General features: G+C 56.4%; 1 protein-coding gene across 14 annotated transcripts in view; it reads left to right on the top strand.

The window, feature by feature from the left end:
* The window catches only part of CELF4 (CUGBP Elav-like family member 4), a 299,993-nt gene that overhangs the window by 214,446 nt on the left and 63,780 nt on the right, over positions 1–21,767 (top strand). For 7 of the 14 annotated variants that reach the window (XM_055324366.1, XM_055324370.1, XM_055324373.1 and 4 more), the window contains exon 3: positions 13,779–13,857. In XM_055324366.1, coding sequence (XP_055180341.1) covers positions 13,779–13,857 — 79 coding nt within the window. The remainder of the gene's footprint in view (positions 1–13,778; positions 13,858–21,767) is intronic. The other 7 variants (XM_055324368.1, XM_055324369.1, XM_055324378.1 and 4 more) reach the window with 1 other exon arrangement.

The following is a 21,767-nucleotide window of genomic DNA, read 5'->3' on the forward strand; positions in this document are numbered from 1 at the left end:
GTAGGTGTTGAAGGGCCGCAGGGTGCTGCCCATTCCATGTGGTATGAGCAGCGGGGAGAAGGCTCCACCTCACTCAAAACATTCTCCCTACAGCCTTGCCCATCTGGCATCCAGAATTCCACCTTTAGAGATATCCCTTTGAAGTAAGCCATAACCTATTCAGTTTATAAAATGTGGTGGTGGTGGTGACGGTGACAGTGATGGTCATGGTGACGATGGTGGTGATGGTCATGGTGATGGTTTTTCAGATGGGCTTGTCATTAACGTAGGGCAGGGGGGCAGGGTAAAATACAGACCGGCTGTATTAGAGATAAACTTATTTCCACTTCACAACTTTCTAGAAGCAACTGAACCAAAAATTCTGCACCATGGCCTGGGAGACTGCGAGTGGGTGGAGCAATCTGTCTTTTTTCCTGGTAGATGCAGACAAGAGCATGATTCTGTCTCTGAGTGGAAATCCCTGCACTCTGTGCCGAGCTATTTATGCCAAAGATGGGGGTGGGGATGATGATTTCCCTGGGGTTGATGATTGCCTGGCCTGGGGGAGTAAAGCAGCAGTCACAGAGGACACCTCCAGACCCTTGTGTCCTCTGGTAACCAGGCAGGGTTTAAGCCAAAGGGGGCATGAAAGAATGAGTGAGGGGAGGAGTGAAATGCCTCCTTGAGGAGCAGATCTCCGGGGCAGGAGGGAATGGAGTTAGAGCCCCATGAAGATCGGCCTGGAAGGAGAGGCAAGTGTCTAGGGAACAGAGGCAGCCAGGGGAGGTAGGGCTCAACCCCGGGAAGCTGAGGCCAGGACGGTGCCAGAAGGGCCCTCAGCCAGGCTCGGACCGTGGTAGGATCCCGAGCAGGGCCGCGGGGCTCCCCGGCTCTCTCCAACCCGGTCTGGTCGCGCACCTGGGCCTCTCCGCACCTGGGCCTCCGCCCCGGAGGCAGGGGACCTAGGCGAGGCTCGGAGCCGGGGAGGGACACAGGGAGAGAGGGCATCCGCGGGCGGCCCCCCGGGGGCCAGAGGGGTGCCAGGGGCAGCTGGGGCATGGGGTGCGGGGGTGTAGGGGCCGAGACAATGAGATGGAGAGAAATGAAGCAGACGGGCTGGATGCCTGGGGTCGCGGGGCCAGCCTGCGGGGCGGCCGGGCTGCCGGGGTGACAGCTCTGGCATTTCGAAGGGCACCCGGGGGCCAGCGCCTGCCTTGACGAGACCTCGGGAGCTCGATAGACTTTCCAAACCTAATTAGTGTTTAATGGTCTGGAGAGACGCCGCCTCCGCCGTCACCGGCCGCACCAAGCGGTCCGGCTTCAGATTCTTAATTAACCTTTAAGGAGATGGTCGGCTGGTGGCCGCCTGGGAGGCCGCTGCGTCCCCAGGGGCGTGCCCGCGCCAGGCCCACGGGCTCTCCGGGGACACCGTCCCACCCAGCGTCCGAGGGGGGCTCCAGCACCCCCCCCTTTGAAGCCAGCTTTGAAAATGCTCCACTGCACTCATTCCCAACGAGGTGTGGCCCACTGAGACCACCGGGGTCGTGATGGGAGGAGGAAGGAAAGGGAAAGAGAAAGGTGACCATCGTTAGCCGCAACCATGAGGGGGTCGGGCAGGGACCCCTGCACTGAGCGAGGCCTCTGGGGTCGAGGGGGGACCCCAATGCAGTGGCAGGCGTGGGTGGCCACCAGACCCCGAGGAGGAGGTGTGCTTTAGCCTTTGGGCAGGGGGAGTCCCAAAAGGGTTCCAAGTGGTTTGTGGTTCAGAGGTGTCCTGCTTCCTGCAGAGAATGTGGAACCAGGCAGGATGAGGGGACAATCCAGACAGAGAGGATGGTAGTGCCCAGGATAGGGTGGGATTCCAACCTGAGGGAGCAGAAGGCATTGGAGGGTGTGAGTGTGGCCGTTGGTGGTGGCAGTGACATTCTTAAGGCCAGACAACCTAAAGAGGGAGTCAGGCTTTGGGCTGGAGGTCATGCCTGCCTGTGGGACAGCCAGGGGAGAATGAGCAAGAGGATCCAGAATGTGACAGGGAAAGAGGATAGGGATGTGGTGGGAGGTTTAGAATTGCCTCAAAAAAAAAAAAAAAAAAGAATTGCCTCCAGCAGAGGGCAAGGTGAAGAGATGGGATGGATAAAGTCTCTGATAGGAGAGGGAAAGGGGAGGGGGCCAGTGGCAGGTGGAAGAACCCGGATGTTGAATTAGGAAGAGAAGCCGAAGTTGCAATGGAGACAGGCTGGGAGGGGGGGGTCTCTCAGGGGAGTGGTTCTGGCACCAGCATGGAGAGCCAAACCCATGCGCTTCAGGACCCACTTCACATACCCCCTCCCTACACACACCCCACCCCACACAACACATACATCACACACCTTATGTACACACCACCGTCAGCCCCACACGCTGCATACACCTAAGTGCACACACTCACATACAAGCCCCCTTGTACCTGCAGCACATGCACCGCACACTCCCAGTCACCTGCTCCCTCACACATCCACATTCTTGCACACCCATTCACTTATCGACCCCCAACATTTTCTCCAGCCCTTACACACACAGCATCACATTCACACCTAAGCCTGACACACTCATTGGCAGTGCCTGTGACCCAGAGACCCTGGCGTGTTCAGGGAGGAGGGCCATGATCGATGCTTATTAATGAAGCTGCCCCAGAGATGGCTAATTGATGGCGGTGTGCGGCTGTTGTCTGGAATTTAACCTGATTCATCATTTAGCCTGTTGGAGGCTGGAGAGCTGTGTTAATTAATGCCAGGAAAACAGACTTGGATGAGCTGGCGGTGCAGCCTCGTATTAGAAAACGGAGAGCAAGGGGCAGAGGAAGGGAGGGGGAGAAAGAGAGAGGGGGACAAAGGGAGAGAGGGAGAGAGAATGATTAAATCTAAAGCTCAGAGACAAAACAAATTCCAAAAAGCAAATGTCGGTGCCATTTCTAGGATGACTCAGGCTTGTGCTTGGTCGGCATCATCAGGCTGTGGTGTGGGGATTAAGAGCAATTTCCTCTACATTTGTCATTTACTTGGTGTGGGCTTTGTTTTCTCCTTTAACTTATCTGGGAACTGACTCTCCGGGCCTGGGACTGAGCCCTGTGAGACAGAGAGGAGGGGGTCCCAGGTCATGAGAGGGTGGTGGGGAAAACAGGACTCCTCTCCTGGTCATGGAGGGGACTCAGCCTGGCAACATGGTCCACAGTCCCAAAGCAACCTCATGGGGGCAGGGTGGGTGGGATGGGAGGACTCTCACCACCAGACTCAGGGAAATACAGACAGGAAAGTGGGCCTTGGGTATCACTGTCCAACCTCCAGAGCTAGGGTGCTCACTCCTCTTCTCAGTCCCACCCACTCAGCTCAGAGTCTAAATCAGGAAGGCGATGGTCCTGCTGAGGGCTGGGAGAGATTGGATCCAGCCAGAGAGAGCCCCATGAGGCCTGGAGCTCCACAGCCAAGGGCCCTAGTCAGGTGTGAGGTCCCAGGGGAAGGGAGGGCGGTGAGCATGTTTTGGTGGAAGAAGCCAATTCTTGGGTCTGCAGAGCTGAGGGCAGCTTGGAAGACGGCCTTGGCTTGCCTGGTGGAACTCTGGTACCAGAGGAGATGAAGAGAAAAAGGAGGCGGGTCAGGGCTGGAGACACATCCTCTGTAATTGCTAGAACTGGCCAGCTTAGATTTAGGACACCCCTGCAGGAGGGAGCCACCACCACCACCACCACTGTAGTGTGGGAGCAAATCCTGAAGAGCCTGGGAAGGGAGTTCCCTGTGAATGGGTGGTTGGTGCCCACAAAGTATGGGCCCATGTGGCTGGCCATTTAGAGACTTGGTTATTCTGTGGTACTGAGGGACAGAAGGTGTGGTGCACGGCTAGGGGCCAGGAATGGGACCCTTCTGCAGCCTGAGTGTGAGCTTCTGGAAGGAAAGGCCATGTTGTGGAGGTTGGCTATGCCATTCTTGTGCCGGAGAACAGGGGCTGGCACACAGAGGTCTACAATAAGCACTGGATGATTGGATGGCTGGATGGCTGGATGAAAGGACAAACTTAGTGGCCCATCAAAGCCCTAGGCTCCAGGGACGCCTGGCTGGCTTAGTTGGAAGAGCTTTAGACTCTTGATATTGGGGTTGGGAGTTAGAGCCCCACATTGGATGTGGAGGTCCCTGAAAAATGAATTAAAGAAAAATAAGTGGGAAAGCAATAAACTCAACTACTGGTGGGCCAGTCAGAGAGGACAGAGCTGTAGCAGGTGGAGGAGAGACTTTAGAGTGGAAGGCAAGGTCGGAGACCAAGTACCTGAGCTCAGAATGTTGATGCCTTTGGGTAGCAGGGTCTCCTGTCTGGTTACCCTGCCCCCCCCCCCACACCAGTCTCAGCTCTTCATCAGAGGCTATCCAATTTTTTCAGTTCAGTAGAGTCCGAGAGAGAGCCCAGAGGGTAGGAAGTGGGAAAGAACAGAAATCAAATGTTAGGCAAGCCCTCAAAAATGATGGAAGTACCCACTAAGAGAGGAGGAGAAGGGGAGAGGAAGAGAAGAGGAGAGGAGAGGGAAGACAGCTGTTGCTCATTTATTGGGCACTTACTGAATGCGGGGCACTGCGTGGAGAGCTTCACCTGAGCTATCATATCATATCAGTCCCGCCACACTATGAAGGAGGATAGGCGGTCAAATAACCTCACCTCCCCGTCTCCTCCTAGCTAGTAGATGGCTAGGACTGGAAACCAGACCTCCCAACTAAATCAGGGCTTGTTTCATCCAGAATTATCTATCACTGCTGTTTAAAAAACAACAACAACAACACCCCCCCCCCCAACTCTGAAGAGGGTTAGCAACCCAGCCTGGCCGCGCCGGCTAATAAGCTTGGTTTCCACAGCAGCAGATCTTAATTAGGACTGGAAGGGTCCTCCCACCCTTGCCAGGCGGCCCCTGCGTGTTGGTGGGAGCAGGTGAGCTGGCCATGGGGCTCAGAAACAAAGAGACAGGCTGCCCTCCGGTGTGGGGTGTGGACTGAGGGGGCCCGACTGGGGGGGGGTATGTTGGCCCCGGCTGCTCTATTCCATCTGCAGGATTTCTCACCGATCTCCCCCTGGATCTGTCCTGTCCACCTTACCTGCCCCAGCCCCAGCCCGAGCAGCATCTACCCGCACGCACCGAGGGCGCGACCCCGACCCCACTGCCCTGGCGGGGGGAGCAAGGGAAATCGGGAATGCCGACGGGGCGCCCCCTCCCTCCTGGAGCCAGCACTAGGGACCTCGGGTGGCACCCCGCCCGGCGGTGGGGGCGGGCACCCCTCCTTTGTCTGTGCGGGCTCCCCCACCCATCCCCCGCCCTGCCTGGGAGGGGAAAGCATTCCGTAAACTTGGGTTGCCGAGGCTCGGAGAGGCCGGGAGAGAAGGGGCGGGGGCAGCCCAGGCAGCCCCACCAATAGGCTCCCTCCGTGCCTCCGCCCCGCGCTCGCCGTTCGCCGGGCCGCGCCGAGCAGAGCCGCCTGTTGCATAGCAACTGCCCGGGGCCTGTGGCGGGGGCCGGACCACGGAGGCTGCGCGGCCGCGGGGGGGCTGCGGGACCGAGGCTCCGAGCCGCACCCGCTCCCCGCCCGTGCACGCGGCGCCGCACCCCGCCGGCCCCCCCTCCGGCGCGCTCCCGGACGGCGTCCCCTGCCCCCCCCCTCGCCTGCTGGGACCGGACCGTGTTCTCCCGCGCGCCCCTCCCCAGTGGAAGGCTCCGGGCCCGGCGGGGGCTGGGGCTCAGGGACGGTCTGGATCCAAGCGTTCAAGCCAAACAGGGAAGTTTTACTTGAATCCATCAAGTCCATCCTGTGCACAAGCCCTGGACCCCTCTGTGTTCCCACACACGGACGGGGGACCCAGGACCAGACATCCCTGGCCGGTCTGGTCAGAACGTTCACCTGGTTTCTCCCGCATCCCTGGCCAGACCCCACTTCCCTGAGCCCACTGCCGCAGACTCACTGTCTGAACCTGGCTAGGGGCTGTATCGTCCCTGCTGGAGACTCACAGGGGGACGCCACTGCCCCCAGCACAGGCCCCGCCCCTCCTGGGGCCACACCGGGTCCCCCTGACTCTGCCTGACTGCCGGTGCACCCCCACAACCCCGTGATTTTCCTCACACTCTCTGGCACCCTGCCGTCACCCTGTTCCTCAGCTCACCCAGGCCTTCTGCCCCGGGATGCCCAGCTCCGGTCCACACCCCACCCACCCCGTGAGTTGGCTCATCTGGCTCGTTTGCTTCAGAGAGGACTGGAGGACATAAGCCACCTCATGTGATCAGCGTAAGGTCTGGAGCTTGGGAAGGACAGGACAACCGTCGCCAGCCACCACCACTGGTGCCTCCCAGTCCCTGTCCAGGCACATGACTGTAGCCTATGGGGGTCCATACATTCTCCCGTCCTGACAAAGCCAACAGGCCCGGTCCTTACCGGTCCTTAAAGGTTGGCAGGTGTCTGCGCTGCTTCTCATCTGCCCTTCATCCCCTGAAGGACCACTTTTGACAGCAGCAGACCAAAGTGAGCCCAGAGGCGATGGCTTGAAAAGTGACAAGTGGACCCAATCACCAAAGTCTCCCTGAGGGGGGTGCCACAGGGGCTTAGGACTCTACTCTTTAGACAGGTATGGGAGCAGATGAGGGTGACGGTAAAGAAGGGGGTCCCTGTAACCAGCACAGAGACAGGGTGAGGCAGCTCTGGGGGGACCTGGAGGTCACCTCGGATACCGTGCCAGGGGATGGGCCAAGGGCCTCAGCCTGCAGCTGGCCCCACACAGGGGCTGCTCCTAGCTGTGAGTTCTAAATGAGAAGAGGGGTGAAGAGCCGATGGGGCCTACATGCTGGTTTGTGTCCTGACCCAACAAGCATCAGATGGCCTCCTCAGAGCGGGGAGTGGGAGCAGAACCAGATTTATTAAAAAATCTTATCTGGAGGGTTTGCATTTCAATGGGCTGTGGATTTGCATATTTTAACAATAACCCTGGGTTCTCCTGTCTGGTCTGTGCTCACTGGCTGTCTCTCTAAATGAGGATCGAGGATAGGGGCTTCAACAAACCCTTCTGATCCAAAGGTACCACAACCCCACTTTGCTGGCGGGGAGGGTCTTTGGGCTGGAAACTGAGCTGCCCAGCAGGTGACCACCTGTGGCCTCTGGCCACTCCTGTCCCCGGGAGCATGGCTGAGGCAAGAGGGAACGAGGCCAGAGAGGGGGCATGTGTGGGGTTCTGGTTGTATGGCAGGAAAATAAAAAGGGTATGAGCCTTCCCTCACAAAGAAATGACAGACATCTGGCCTGGCCAGGGTGCGCCTCAGAGGCTGGATGGAGGTCAGAGATCTCCAGTGAAGGCAGATTGCCCTCTACACTAACTGCGGGGGTGTCCTTAAGTCTGAACTTCATGGCAACAACAGAAGGGGATTCCTTGAATTTCTGATCCCTCTCTATGGAAGGAACCATATGTGATTTATTAAGGAGATAATTAAAATATTCATATATTTACAACAAGCTACAAATAATGTCCACTACTTCCGCCATTCCCCTGCAATCCCTTCTCACGGGGGGGAATGTGGAAGCCATGGGGCGGAGGTTGATTCTTTTATTCCAGGATTCCTGAAAACCTACTATGCCCAGTCCTGGGAATCCATCAGGACATGTAATTCAGAATCTGCCTTCCTGGGGCTTTAAACAAATCATTTCTCCTTTAATTCATTGTGAGTCACTATTGGCTAAGTGCTGCAAAAGCGAAGTGCTGGGGCAGAGTCGCTGGGGAGCCCCCTGCCTAGGTCCCCATGATCTCATGTGAGAGTCCTCTTCTCTGTCCAGATTAGATGGCCGCCTCCCACCAACTGCCCATTCCGTGCACATCCTGGGCCCCACAAGCAAAAGTGGTCAGCCCTCCAGGCTAGCCAGCAGTGGCCTGGATGCAGGTTAATGTAGGGTTGGGTCAGGCCTACTCACCAGTGGTACCCCCACCTGGCAGCACTGGTTGGCCAACAGAGGCCATGTCTTATCAAGAGCAAGCCTCTTGCACCTGTCTTGCATGTCCTGGCAGGACATTTGCAATACGCTTTAGGGTTGAGTGTCCACTGTGGGCTGGGGCAGGGGGTGGCCCCCGAGTAGAAGTGAAGCCTGGCTTGACTTCCAAGGGCACACCCTAGGCTAGGTGGCAACATGTCAGTGGGTGGTGAGGCTCAAGGCGCTGCTCCCCTGCACCCAGGTGGTAGGTGGGGCTTAGGGTACCCGTGAGGATCTCCATGCATGAGGGGACTCTCTCCTCCTCCTTGGCCTTGCTCAATCTGTCTTGCATTTGTCTCCTCTGGCTGGCTCAAGGCACCCTCCAGGCACAAGTCACAAAAAACAAACTATGTAATTTTGGTGATTCTGCATAGGAGCTAAATGTTCTGATATTTGCATTTAAAACTGGCGTCACACAAAATAAAGATGAATGGTAGGATCTGTGCTAATAATTTAAAATTTATATTTCTTTTTACTTAAAACAACGTCAAACAGCAAATAAAAAATACCGTGACAAGCCAAGAAAGAGAGAGACGGTGGAAGAAAGGAAAAGCTTTATATTTTAGTGCTTTAACGATGCTTTTTTTCCTTGCTTTTTGAACAAGGAGCCCAGCAAAATTATATCTCTTTTCCCAGAGCAGTAATGCTGCTGGGTTGGGGCACAGATATCCCAGTGGGCCCTAGCCTGCAGGGTCTGCTGCTTCACTGTTTCCATGACCATTATGTGTGCTGGGTTGGGGGTGGTGGTGGTGCAGACAACATAAAAGCTGAGCTCTTTAGGGGGATGAGAACAAACAGTGGGGACTGATGAGGAATAGGAGCCAGGCTCTTCACAAGCATGGGAGGCGGTGGGAAGGGACGGAGATAAGAGCTGCTTTGCAGTGAACAAGACAAGAGGAGAAGAGGCATTGCCACACTCTGCCATGGCTTGGGGAGAGGTGAGCCCCTCCAGTGAGCAGGGGAGCTGGGTACCACCAGGCGCTCACACATCGCAAAGGGGCCTAAAAGGACCCTCAGCACTGAGGCTTGAACACCCACCCTGGAATTACATTTGGGGACTCAGCCGCTGGGTGGAGAGCACCCTGGCCATCTCTGTAGGCCACCACAGTAATCCCTGTCACCCCAACCATCCTCTGCCCGCCCTGGCATTATGCGGGGCATCGGTCCAGACCTTCCAAGGCATTTCTGGGTCATGGAGTGAAAGCAACCTGGAGGGTGACGTTTACAGAGAGGCTACTATGCAGAAGGAACTGTACTAGTTTCCTCCCTGATCTTGCTTATTCCCAGTCTCCAGCCGAAATCAATTCTTTTAAGATGTCTATAATGTCACACAAGTACTACTCAAACATGCACGTGCACACACACACACATAGTCCAGTGGAACTTAGTCCTGAGTTAGGGTCTAGGGGGTCCATGTGTAGGAAACTGGAGTTCTTGCTCTTGCTTGAGAAACAAGTGCCTCTCTCAGTCTGTCACACACACACACACGAGAAGAGAGACAGCTCACAAAGTAATACAAGGCCATGTGTGACCAAGGGAGCCGAGACATAACCAGGGAAGTCTTATTGAAAGAGGAGGAAGTCTCAGTGAAGAAGAGGAGTGTTTGGGTGGCCAGTGAGAGGTGACAGAGAACTTTCCAGACCCTTTTATTTTTTTTTTTAAGATTTTATTTATTTATTTGAGAGGGAGAAGCAGACTCACTGCTGAGTGGAGAACCCAGTGCAGGGCTTGATCCCAGCACCCTGAGATCGTGACCTGAGCCGAAGGCAGATGCTTAACTGACTGAGCCACCCAGGCACCCCTGGGTCCTTTTATTTCTGAGACAGCTCTGGGTCAGCTACACCGGGGCCCGGTGTGAAGCAGAGGGCTCAAGGCCCTGAGAAGGCAAGTGGTGGAGGGCCCTGAGGATCCTAGTGATGTAGGGGCTGTCCCAAGTGAAGCAGGGGCAAGTCCACGCATGGATGTCCCTAGGGTTCTGGCCAGCACTGGCTTTAGCAGCGAGGGACGACAGGGCTCAGCCCCTGCCCCCAAACCTCCATGTCGGCTCTCAGGAAGGTATAAGTGCAGCAGAGGGGAAGCTGGGGGAGGCCAGTCCCTTCCTGGTCTGGTGGCAAAACACATCAGGACCTTAATGGCCCAGGGGCCACCTCCGCAGGTGGCCCTGTTCTGGTGGGGTGCTCGTGCCAGCCTCAGGGAGCCCCTTGTGGGGTGGGAAAGAGGACACACAGACAGAATAATGGCCTTCACACAGGAGCCAGCCCAGGAGCCCCATCCAGGTTGCAAGCGGGAGGACAGGCAGGGAAAGGGGGACTTGGGACCTGGGTTAATCAGGCCCATCTTCCCAGACAGGGGAGGGAGGCCTCTGTACCCTGGCCTGCAGGGGGCGGCAGAGACCTGTGGGCACCTGTGGGAGGTAGCTGAGAAAGGGAGAACCCACCTGGGAAGCTGTGCGCCTGGAAAGGAGACTGGGAGTCAAGAAAGAGCCAGGCCCGCCTGTCTGTCAATCTGTCTGCTTGCTTGCTGGCCACAGACCTCTCTTTCCGCAAGGAGCCACGTTGGACAGACAGGTGAAGCCTTTGGACTGGCTCAATCATCGTATTTATTCTAATTGTATCGTAATCGTCCCCAAGGAGCCTGGTTCAAATGAGCTTGACATTATTAAAATTTTAATGCCCAGTTTTCATAGCTGAATGAATATTTAAAGGGTATGTCCCAGCTTAAGTTATGATGATGAAGAAATTAATGGAATGTCTTGTTTAATGCATGGATATGTGTTGATGCAAAAAGTGGTGGAGATGGGGAGGGGGAGGGGAGGCAGGACAGGCGGAAAAAGCCACCCCGCCGTACTCTGCTGCAGTGGGGACAGGGAGGACCCCCAAAAGCCCAGGGCCAGGACCCCTCGCTCCCCCTGACAGGACCCCAAGCTGGAAGCAGAAACACAGTCAGAAGAGTCAGTGATGTCCCTGAAGGACTGACACCCGATGGCTTCGGGGTACGTTCAGGGAGCTCTGCTGGACCCGGGGAGGCAGTCCTGAGTCCTCAACACCCCCATCCCTGAAGCACAACCCATAAAGGGACACAGATGACACCTCAGAAAGAGAATCAGCAAAGAGGGCACTGGAACCCCAGCCCAGGTCCTCCTGGAAAGATAATACAGTGACTGATGGGGTTGGCTGGGCAGAAGGCGACAGAGAGAGGAAAGCCACCAAGAAGCAGGCCCCAGTGTCCTTGAAGCAGGCTGTTCACCTGTAAGAGACAGCTTGGGGCCGGGTGGCCGGCACCTCCCTGAGGCTGTGGCCAAGGTCTGAGGTGCAACGTTAGAAGAAGGATGAGATGGCAGTGCCCCACCCACCATCCTACCCCTCACCCTTCCTTACCACCACTGTCTCTGCAGCCTGGCGCAGCCCCGTCTCCCCAAGACAGGCTCCCTCAGTCCACTCCCCCTCCTCGGGGCAGAAGCAAGCCTTAGTGAGGCTGCACAGGGCTGGAGTCTGGAACAGGAAGAGAGAGACACAGGCCTGGCGAGAAGATCTCCCTCCGGGCCCGAGGCATCTGTACAGAGCCTGCTCCAGCTGAGGAATCTTCCCAACTGAGCCTGACACTTTATTTCTGCTGAGAATTAAGAAAGCATCGGGCCGTATTTTATCTCTCCATCAAGACTGGCACCTCTTCGACAGCCCCGCAAAAGCTGTCTGGATGCTGACCATCCCTAGATCCTAATGAAACATGAAAAATGACCCCAGGAGCCACAGGTCCCTAGGAACCAGTTCAGTTCTGGTGCACCGGCCTGTTTGGAGCACCCTGTGGGTGCTGAGCCAGTGGCTGAGGGTAGGCGGGAAGCTGGGTGAGCCCCTGGATCCCTGCTGCCAGGAAGCCCACAAATTGGAGCCTAGCACCGAGTCATGGTGGAGGTCAGGGAGGGGTAGGGGACTGGAAATTAGGCCTAAGTCCGTGAGCCTGGGGCAGAAGATTCTCGAATGTCCATGTTCCAAGGACAGGGGCTGCTGGGGGTGAGGCGCCCCCTGAGGTGGAAGGCTCCTGCCCAGGCAGATTCCATTTGCCTTGTTGAATTTACTTTGTGTAAGTTAGGGGTGTTCCAGGAAGGAGGGACATTCTAGAAAAGGGTTGGATCCTGAGTCCCAAAAAGCACTGGACGGGAAACCAGGAGTGCCCCTCCCTCATAGCCAGAAGCCTGCTCAGCCTTCTGTGCCCTTTGCTCACGAGCTGCAAAGGAGGCTGTTTATGGGGGAGGGAGGGATTCAGGACCCCCCTCCCAAGTGAAGCCAGGAACTTCATTATGTCCTTCTTCCTTCTCCCTGTGACTGGAGCTTTTTGTAACACCAGTCTCCTCTCTGGCAGAGCTTACATACAAAGTAGCTTTTTCTCCCCAACTCCATAAGGCGTGCCAAGTGGGGACCTTGTGTGAACAACGACACTCTGACCCCATCTTAGGGGCCTGGCCCCAGGAGTCCTGTCTTGCCCCCCGCGGGCCACCTGTGTCTCATTTCCTCTGCTCCGCGCCCTGCCTCCTGCCTCCCCGTCCTTCCTCGTGGAAGCTCTGCCCTTCCCCTGGCCTTGTCTTCACCTTGCTGAGTCACGGGCACCCACGCTCCCCCACCCACTTGTCTTGACGCAGCCACAACTCACTTCGAATCCTAGACCAGAAGGCCTGAGGAAGCTTGTAACTGGCTAGTCCGGCCTCCGCAGGTCAGAGAAACCGGCAACAAAGAGTCACTTGCTACAGGATGGAAGCCGAGGGAGAGCCCTGGCTGACTCCGGCTCCTGGGCCCGCCTTGGCGTGGGGTGGCTCCCTCAGCTTCTCGTCTATGAAATGGGGGTGCCTGTCCTGCCCCGTCTGCCTGTCAGGGTTTGTTTGTATGAGAAGTGAAAATGCAGTAAGGGATAAGAGAGGTACTTGACAGGTGAAAGCGCTGGAAAAGACACGAAGTAGGATTTCATTTGCGTGATTCCTTCCATTTTTATTGTCTGAAATATCTTGGGGCCTCGGGGCTGGAGAGCCCACCCGGTGGCCTCCCCGCGGGAGCTTTAAAGACTAGCGCGGAGCTGCGATTCTTGGAGTTCAGAGACCCCTAGTGGCCTGATCCAGGCACTGACGTGGATCCCTGAGAGAGAGAGAGAGAGAGAGAGAGAGAGAGAGAGAGAGAGAGATGGGCCTCCGGGAGACGTGAGGGGTCAGCCGTGTCCTGTGTCCTCCTGGCCCCTGGATACCACGGGAGACAGTAGCTGCACCCACTCCACCTACCCCCCGAGGGGACGGCCCACTGCAGTCAGGAGCCACTGCCCTGAGCCCAGCCCCAAGTAGGAGCTGGGTGGCCAGAGCCTCAGCACCCCTGGGACCCACAGCTCACATCTGCGAGATGGCACAGGGTGGCCAGAGACCAACTCCTTTGGACAAAGCCAACTGTCTCCGGCGAACCAGGGCTTCCAGAGATGTGCTGTGAGGACACCTCAGATTCTGACGTCACAGGCGAGCCAGAGCTGCTCAAAGCTGAGAGGGGGACACCGCTGAGTCTCCAATCCGGAGAAACCCTCCTGAAACATCGGGGGCCCTGGGGACTGCATAGGCCACGGGAGACGGGTGGGGCTTTGGCGACAATGGGCACACTTGCAGCTGCGTGGGGGGCAGCGGTGGTGTGGGGGTGTCCATGTGAGTGGGTGTGGCCTGTGTGCCTCTGTACCCATGATCACCTGTGTACCTTCGGGTGTGGTGTGTGCCCCTCACCCCAGGCCTGCTCTGACGCCGTCCCCTGTGCTCTGTTGCAGATGAACCGGCCGATCCAGGTGAAGCCAGCGGACAGCGAGAGCCGAGGAGGTAGTAGCTGCCTGCGCCAGCCCCCTTCACGTGAGGGCTCACTTGTCTCTGCCCCCCTCCCCCGCCCCACCCCTCCCTTCCTCCCCCTGATGCAGCGACTCCCTGCCTTCACCTCCAGGCCCTAGGGACCCCATGGCTGGGAGCTGGGGCAGGGCTCTGGAGCTGGGGGTGACTGGTGTGGCCGAGAGTGAAGGGACGGGAGGAGGTGACTGGGGTCTGCCAGAAGGTGGTTTTCCTTCCTTCCTGTAAGTAAACAAGTAGCCTGTCCGAGGGTACTCTTCTGCTTCCTTTAGGAAACCCAAAGGATGTGCTCCCCTCCCTGTCGCCAAGGAACCCCCCCTCCCCCATGATGGAGCATGAGCCGAAGCCTGGGTGCCAGGCTGGGAGCGAGGGAGTGGATTGCGGCCCTTTTCTGGGAAGGGTCAAGCCAGAGTGGGCAAATCTGAGAAGGGCTGCCATGGGGGCTTGGGACTGCTGAGGTCGAGATCCTGGAGGTAGATTGGAGCCAGCAGGGAGATGTCTGGAAGGGGACAGGGTAGGAGGGCACAGCCACACCCCATAAGCACAGAGCCCTGCTCTGAGAGGAAGGCTCTGTCCCCCTCCACCAGCACCGGCTCCTGGCTCCCGTTGCCAAGCACCTCCATCCTGGGTTCTGGGCCTGGACAGGTCACCCCTCTCTCAGCCTAGACAGGCACTGAGCAATTTCTCTCTCCCCATCCTCCCTCCCTCCAAAAGGTGTTCTAGGAAATTAAGAGCAAAAAAGCAAAATAGGCAAAAGCTACTTGCAAATTCAGAGTCAAAGCCCTTGTCCTGAGAGAACTGTAGCGTGGCCACAGGTGGCCTGCCTGCCCCAGAGACCTGTGGTCCCTCTAGCTCAGGCTGCTGCCCTCTGGGCCCTAGCAGGACCCTGACCTGGGCACAAGGCTTCTAGGCCCTAGGGCCCTCCTGACTTGGAGCTCAAATCCCACCTTCCCCCAGAGCCCAGTTGGTATCTGGCAGCTGCCTAGAGGGGCCGCATGGCTCAGGGCACTGACATACCTCCCTATGGCCTTCTGAGAGCTTCCCACCCTGAGGACCCTGAGAGCAGAGGTGGGTCAGCTGACAGGTAGAAATGGTTCAGGTGTAAAGGGTCCAGGCAGGAAAGCCCACCTGGTTCACGCTGTTTGCTCCTTCCCCTTTCCTGGCTGTCCAGTTAACACCCAGCTCTAGGCATCCTCGCCCTGGTGGCGAGGGGAGGACTGTCCCACCTCATGCAGGACTTCTTGGTGGCATATGGCAGAGCCAGGGGCCTCCCCTAGAGAGTGTCTCCAGGAGGCAGGCCCAGCAGGCCCTGGGCCATGGGTCACCCCATCATGCAGTGACTCACCTGCAGCACCCCTTTCATGTCGCAGGGCCAGAATGCAGGGAAGAGCCCCTATCCCTGGCGGGGAGAAAGCTCTGGTATACAGGAGGGTAGCTAGAACAGTAAGCAGCACCTGAACCCAGAGAAGGGGGCCCCTGAAGTGGAGGCAGCCAGAAACCTTGGAGGAGGTGGTACCTGAATTGGCCTGGAAGGAGGGCAGTTTCCACACCTAGAGAAGAAGCCGGGGTGGCATGAAGAAGGCCCCGCAGAGGGGGGCCCCTGCCGGGGTGTAGGGGGCCCATCAGGTGCGGAGAAGACAACTCAGAGTCCAGCCAGTTTTCTCCGGGACCGGAGTGGGGTGTCAGAAACACCGTGCCCTGTGAGGCCACACGGAGCTCAAATGCAAACCCTTTTCTCCTTCACTTGCCTTGGAGGCGAGACCTCTCTGACTCCAAGCTGCTAACCTCATCGCCTTTCTCCCATATATCTCCTGCCACTGACACTTGCCCCAAACCAGATTAATCAGCTCTTTTATTCTTGCAGTGGAAAGGGGGGGAGGGAGAGCCAAACCTAAACATCTATCTATTAATTGCATATTCAATATTAAACAGTGAGATGATCCTGAGTCAGCACTATCACCAAGCTATTTAAAAAAAAAAAAGGAAAGAAAGTCAGTTTAAAATAATTTAATATCCATTAAATACTTATTCTGGTGGGAAGAGGATGGGGAAGAGGTGAACGTTAGCAGAGATGGAAGAAATAGGAACAGAGAAAGGTATGGAAGACGACTACTGAGGGAAGAAGAGCATGGTCTCAGGTGAGGGAGGCAGGGCTCTTGGACCAACCCGTGAGACATGAGACACCACAGCTGGCGGAGGTCAAAGAAGAGAGCTCGCTGTGGCCTGGAGCAGGCAGGGAGGGCTTCCTAGAAGAGGTCTGGTGTAGACCTGGAGGGAAACAGTGAGGACACAAAGTGAAAATGGGGCTCTGCACACAAGGCCCAAGGGTTGGCCTTGTCTCCATCAGATGAGGAGCCACTGATCCTGTTGGGGGGACCAAGCAGTGAGAGGGCATCCCTGCTGTCATGTGCCTGCTCAGGAAGAGAGGAGCTAGCCCCTGCTACCACCACCAAGAGCCTGGGCTCCAGTTGGGTAGGGAAGGAGCCATCTCTCTGCTAGGAGGATCCAGTTTACCCCACAGAGCTCACTAAAACAAGCTATATCTAAACGGAGTCACCCTCAAATAAGCAAACCAATTCATTAGCTAGAGAAATGAGGCAGGCTGGGGACAGAGAAGAGCCTGGTGGAGGGCACCCCCACCTGCCCTGGCCATCCCAGAGGCAAAGACCTTCCCTAGGGCATGCACCTACCCCATGAACTGGTTCATGGTCAACATCTGAATTGGGTTCCATGGCTGCAGGGGCCCCTCAGCCTCTGAGTTTCACTCTCAGTGTCTAGATGGGTGCCCACACTGTGCTGCCTTGTAGCCCTAACCTCCTCCTCATCCTCCCTAGTCTCAGCCCAGGGGAGTACTACAGCCAGAAGACAGGACAACCTGCCACCCCTCGCCCCCACTAGGGGCAAATGAGGTTCCTGTATCCAGGCATGGGTGCTCCTTTCTGGAGCTCAGGCCCCGAGAGCCCTGCCCTTAGTCAGCAAACCAGCTTGGGGCACCCCTGGGCTGAATTGGAAGAGGCTGGGGCTGGGGAGTGTGCCCACCACTCTCAAAGGGCCCAAGGAAAGGGAAGAAGTGGCTGAGGTCTGGGCTGGGTATGGCAGACATTGACCTCATCCTACCCCACCACTGCCAGACACACACACCCCATCACCAGAAACCACCCCTACCTCTTCTCAGTAACCATCGATAGGTCAGAAGATTTAGCTTAAGATTTAGGATGAGGCCCCCAAGAGCTAAACATGCTGTGTTTGGAGGAACCCTGGAACGCAGTTGCACACTTGCACCCCCCAACACCCTCCAACATGCCGTACACCCACACTGACAAGGTACCCACAGACCCAACACACTTCTGGAAAGGTGGAAAACAATCATCCCTCACCAGGGACAAGTGCCTGGGGTGTCGGGCACAGACCCAGGCCACCTGATTTTATCTCATCAACATGAATGACAGAAAAAAACAGCAACACTGAGGGGGCTGATGAGCTGGAGAGGTTACAAATCGAGATGACTCGGGAGACAGACCCAGGAAAGAAGGGATTCAGGGCTAACAGGGGCTCCTCATCCCTCGGAAGGGGGCAGATGTGGCACTGGGGAGCCTCTCCAGAGGGAATGTGAGCAAGGCTGGAAATAATCTTTTAGGGTTTACCACCATAGCCCTCATGCTCCTGTAGGACCTGGAAACCACACACACACACACACACACACACACACACACACACACACACTCCAGAGGACTGGACTCTTGACTGGAATGTGTGAGGTCCCAGCTAGGGAAGACCTCACAGCCCATGATGGGGACTGCTAAGGGTCTCCTGAGTCTCCACCCTGGCCCATTCAGAAGACAGGCCCGGGGGGAGCCTGCCGGAGGCCAGGTGATGGTGGAGGGTGGACACCCCAGGCAGGAGGGCTAAGCTCCCTGCTACAAGGTCCTCTTGTTCTGCCACTGGCTACAGGGCCTGGGGGGAGGCTCAGGAGAGATACTGGGGGTGGCCTTGAGCTCCCGCCATGAAGGGAGCCCTGGAGGGGTCACTGCAGTCAGCCACCATCTAGGGAAGCTTCTAGAGAGTGAAGGAGCTTCATTCATCCCCCCTGCCAAGTCCTTCCAAATCGCCTAAGTTGAAGGAGCCTTGTCCCTGTCCAGACCTGGGAGCCCATGTCTGTCTGTCTCCCTCCGGTCTCTGTCTGTCTGGGGTGGGAGGTGTTGCGGAGAGGAGCTGGGCAGGGCCGGGAGGCAGCGAGGGCTGGGGCAGGTGCCAGAGGAGAGGAGAGGTGTCCGAGCAGGTGCGGCCCAGCCAGCCAGGCGGTGTACCTGCGGCCCTGCGCTGCTCCCCGTTCCGTTCGGCATCTTCAGGGCCGACGCCCCCCTCACCGTGGCCGTGCTCTGTGGCAGCGGAGTCCCGCCGGGCTGGCTAATGAGGTTGGACACGATGCATGCGAATGCGGCTCCAAGGCCCTCCCCGAGGCCACGTTCCCCACCATAAAACCGGGCTGATTCGGTCCTCCCAGCCCCTCTACCATCTGGAGCCCCATCGGTTCCTGCGGCTTTTTAAATCCTATTAAGTTCCTCATTTCTCCTCCGAGCATTATTTTATTTCTAAACAGACACAGACAACGAACGTGCTAGGGGAGGCTAGGGAGCCCAGCTGAGGGGTGCGGGCAGCTCCCTGCTGCCTCCGGGTCCTGGGGCCCCAGGAGCCCCGTGGCCACACTCTGGACCTCCCCGGGGTTGGGTGCCTCCCTTCCAGACCTTTCTAGCCATTCAGTCCCATACTCTAGGTTGGCAATTTAGCGAGCGTTTAGAGGAAATAGATGTGCAGGCTGGTCCCGCTGTTTGAAAATTCAATAGAAGTTTCAATTTTCTGAATCTTAGATGGCAACGAATGTCTCCCTGACGCCAGCTTCTGGATAATCAGAAACCCCTCAGGATTCTGTTGGGAACCCTTGGCCCAGGCGGGACGGGATGCACAGAAAACTAAAGCTAGGGGTGTGGGGGGCACCAAGAATTGAAGATTAATCTGAAATTATACCAAGACAGTAGGAAACAAGGTTGAAAAAAAGAAACCTATCGGTTTAGACAGCCTCTGACTGGAGATGCGGTACAGTGGGGAGGGGTGGGGGGTGAGGAACATGTGAGGAAAAGCTTGTATAGACCAGTAGCACTGCCTGTGGGGACCTCCTGGGTGAGGCTCCCATGGGGGTGGGGTAGGGTGGGCAGAGACCCAGGCCAAAGAACAGCCTCACCTGTGCAGCCGTGTCCCAATGCACAAGCCCCTCCTTGTCTGGCCCCATCTCTCCTCTTTGGGGCATCAGGAACCCCCCCCCCACCCGGGTGTAACACATCCAGAACTCTATTTTCAGGCTCCTACCTGAGAGACCCCAGAATGAGCCAAGCTAACCTCAGCCCAGCACAGAGGGTGAGATCCTGGGCTGAGAAGAGGCCCAGTGACCCAGGTCCCAAAGCAGACCCCTAAAGAAAAAGGATCTGCACCTCAGAGCAGAAAGGACTCTACCGTCAGCAGCCCCCTCACTTTCTGTGTCCCCACAGAAGCCTCTGGAAGCTGGACAGTGTGTGTACTCCCTTGTGCCTATGTGTGAATATGTGTGTGTTGGGGGAGTGGACTTCCTTATCCAACCCCCCTCACCAGACCCTGCAGGCTCCAGTATAATTTTTGTTTTTTTAGGATTTTATTTATTTATTCATGAGAGACAGAGAGAGAGAGAGGCAGAGACACAGGCAGAGGGAGAAGCAGACTCCTCACGGGGACCTCCATGCAGAACTCGATCCCAGGACCCTGGAGTCACAACCTGAGCTGCAGGCAGATGCTCAACCACCTAGCCTCCCAGGTGCCCTAAACCCCAGTATCCGTAGCTCGTAGGGAGGGCGACATCACCATCCTCCCTGTCCATAGCCATACCTGGGCCCAAGGGTGGGTAAGGGGTCACAATGACCCTTTGGCTGGAGGAGGGCTAACTGGCTTGTTGGCCAGGACCTGGAACTCCGGGGCCTCTCCAGGCCCTGGAGCCATCTGTCCACGCACCCTCCGCCTCCCCCCACCATGAGGTAGCTTCTCACCCCACCCCTCCTGTTTTTAAAAACAATCAAGGGGAAAAAAGCAACTCCGCAGTCCATCTTGGCCTCTTTCCCCAGAGCTTAGAAACCCCCTTTTGTCAGTCCTGGCTTATCCCCACCAGAATTTCTCAAGCTATAGATTTTAATGCTGTCCCCTGAACACCAGCCCCAAAGCCAAGGTCCCGGCTGATCTCGCTTGTACATGAATCCTTGATTTATTTTGGGCTGATATCAAAGAAAAGGCTTTAACAGCTTTCAGCTCGGGAGTCAGACATGAGACAGCAGGGCCCAGACAGTTGCAGTGCTCAGTGAGTAGCCTGGGGCAGGGGTCACCAGAGCCCTGCCAGACCCAGTGATTTGCCTTTGGGAAGGGCTGAAGGATTAGACACCTCGAAGCCAGGCCAGGTGGCCCACCCATGCCTTGGCTTCTTTCATGGGCAGGAAGTTCTACCACATGTCTGACCACAATCCCTTTTTGTTTAAGCATTTCCAACCGTTAGGTTCCTTAGATCGTGGTGCAAGATTCCCCTTCCCCCGGGGTTTTGTCCTCCATGATCCGTTCCTTAGAAATCTTTGTGTCCTTTCTTCCCCAAGACCATTTACAAAGAAAGACATTTTTAAAATCCAGGAAGCATCCTTAATTTACAAGACCGAACCCAAAGAGCAGCTTGGTGAATACAGGTGTCTGTGGTCGGGAAGGCGGTGGCTCGTGGGAAGGGTCCCTAGTGAGGCCCCCACAGAGGCCCCAGGGGGGCCGGCACACATTATAAATACCACAGTAACTCCTGCCATAGGTGTGAAATTATAATTAACTGCAAACCTGCTGAGTTTAAATGGACTTTAGGTTTTCAGCTGGGGGAAGGGATGTTGATTGATCTGCATTTTGTTTTTGAGGGGTTTTTTTCTTTTTTTAATCCATTCGGCAAGTTAAGTTGAGACACGCGGCTCCTCGCCAAATTCCCTCTGGCCCCAGCTAATTTAGCAAAGGATTGTTTCAGAGGAAATGGGATATTAATCATTGCAAATGGGCTCCTGGATGATATTTAAAAGCTGCCACATGTGTGTCCAGGCTGAAGGGGCTGATGACAGAAATCGTAATGACACAGAAAGGCCACTCCCATGGCAACCTGTTGCAGGTACTGTGTGGGCATGCAGGAGGAAGATCCCTGCCTCCTTGGGGCACTAGCAGGATGGAGAGAGAGACAGAATGTCACACACAATCCTCCCTGGGCCTACTGGTCCTCAGCACTGCACTGAGTGGGCCCCAGCATGGATGAGACGGATCCAGTGCCTTCCTGGCCCCTGGCACAGGCAGTCAGACAGTCTGATAACAACCTGGGAGTGGTGAGAGGTTCGGGGAGGGGGCAGGGAGAGACTGAGATCACAGAGATCAGAGCCAGGAACGCCTGCCTGGCCTTCAGAGGCAAGGGGATTTGAGCAAAGAAGGGCAGAGCTTCCAGGGGGGACAATAAGCTGAGCCAAGGCAAATTTGGAAGATCCTGAGAGCCAGAATGAGGGGCAGGCAAGATATGGGAGTTGCCATAGACGGCCTGCAGTTGGCAAACTGGGGAATCTTTGCTGATGACTAGTGCTGCAGTTCTTTTATTCTTAAGAGTCCAGTCCATGGGACATGGGAGGAGGTGACAGGGGTGAGGACCTCTGACAAGTGTGGTAAATAAAGCTCAAATAAAAATCATACTGCCTAGGGCTTGAGCTGCATTGAGCATGTGATTTACCCGACTGGGGCAGGACAAGGAAAGCTTCCTGCAGGAGGTGATTATTGGGATGACAGATTTACCAAGAGGTAGCATCTAGGCTAAGGTGTCACAAGCAAAGACATGGACACAGAGA

This window comes from Nyctereutes procyonoides, unplaced genomic scaffold, assembly GCF_905146905.1.
Source record: "Nyctereutes procyonoides isolate TBG_1078 unplaced genomic scaffold, NYPRO_anot_genome, whole genome shotgun sequence".
Classification (NCBI taxonomy): domain Eukaryota; kingdom Metazoa; phylum Chordata; class Mammalia; order Carnivora; family Canidae; genus Nyctereutes; species Nyctereutes procyonoides.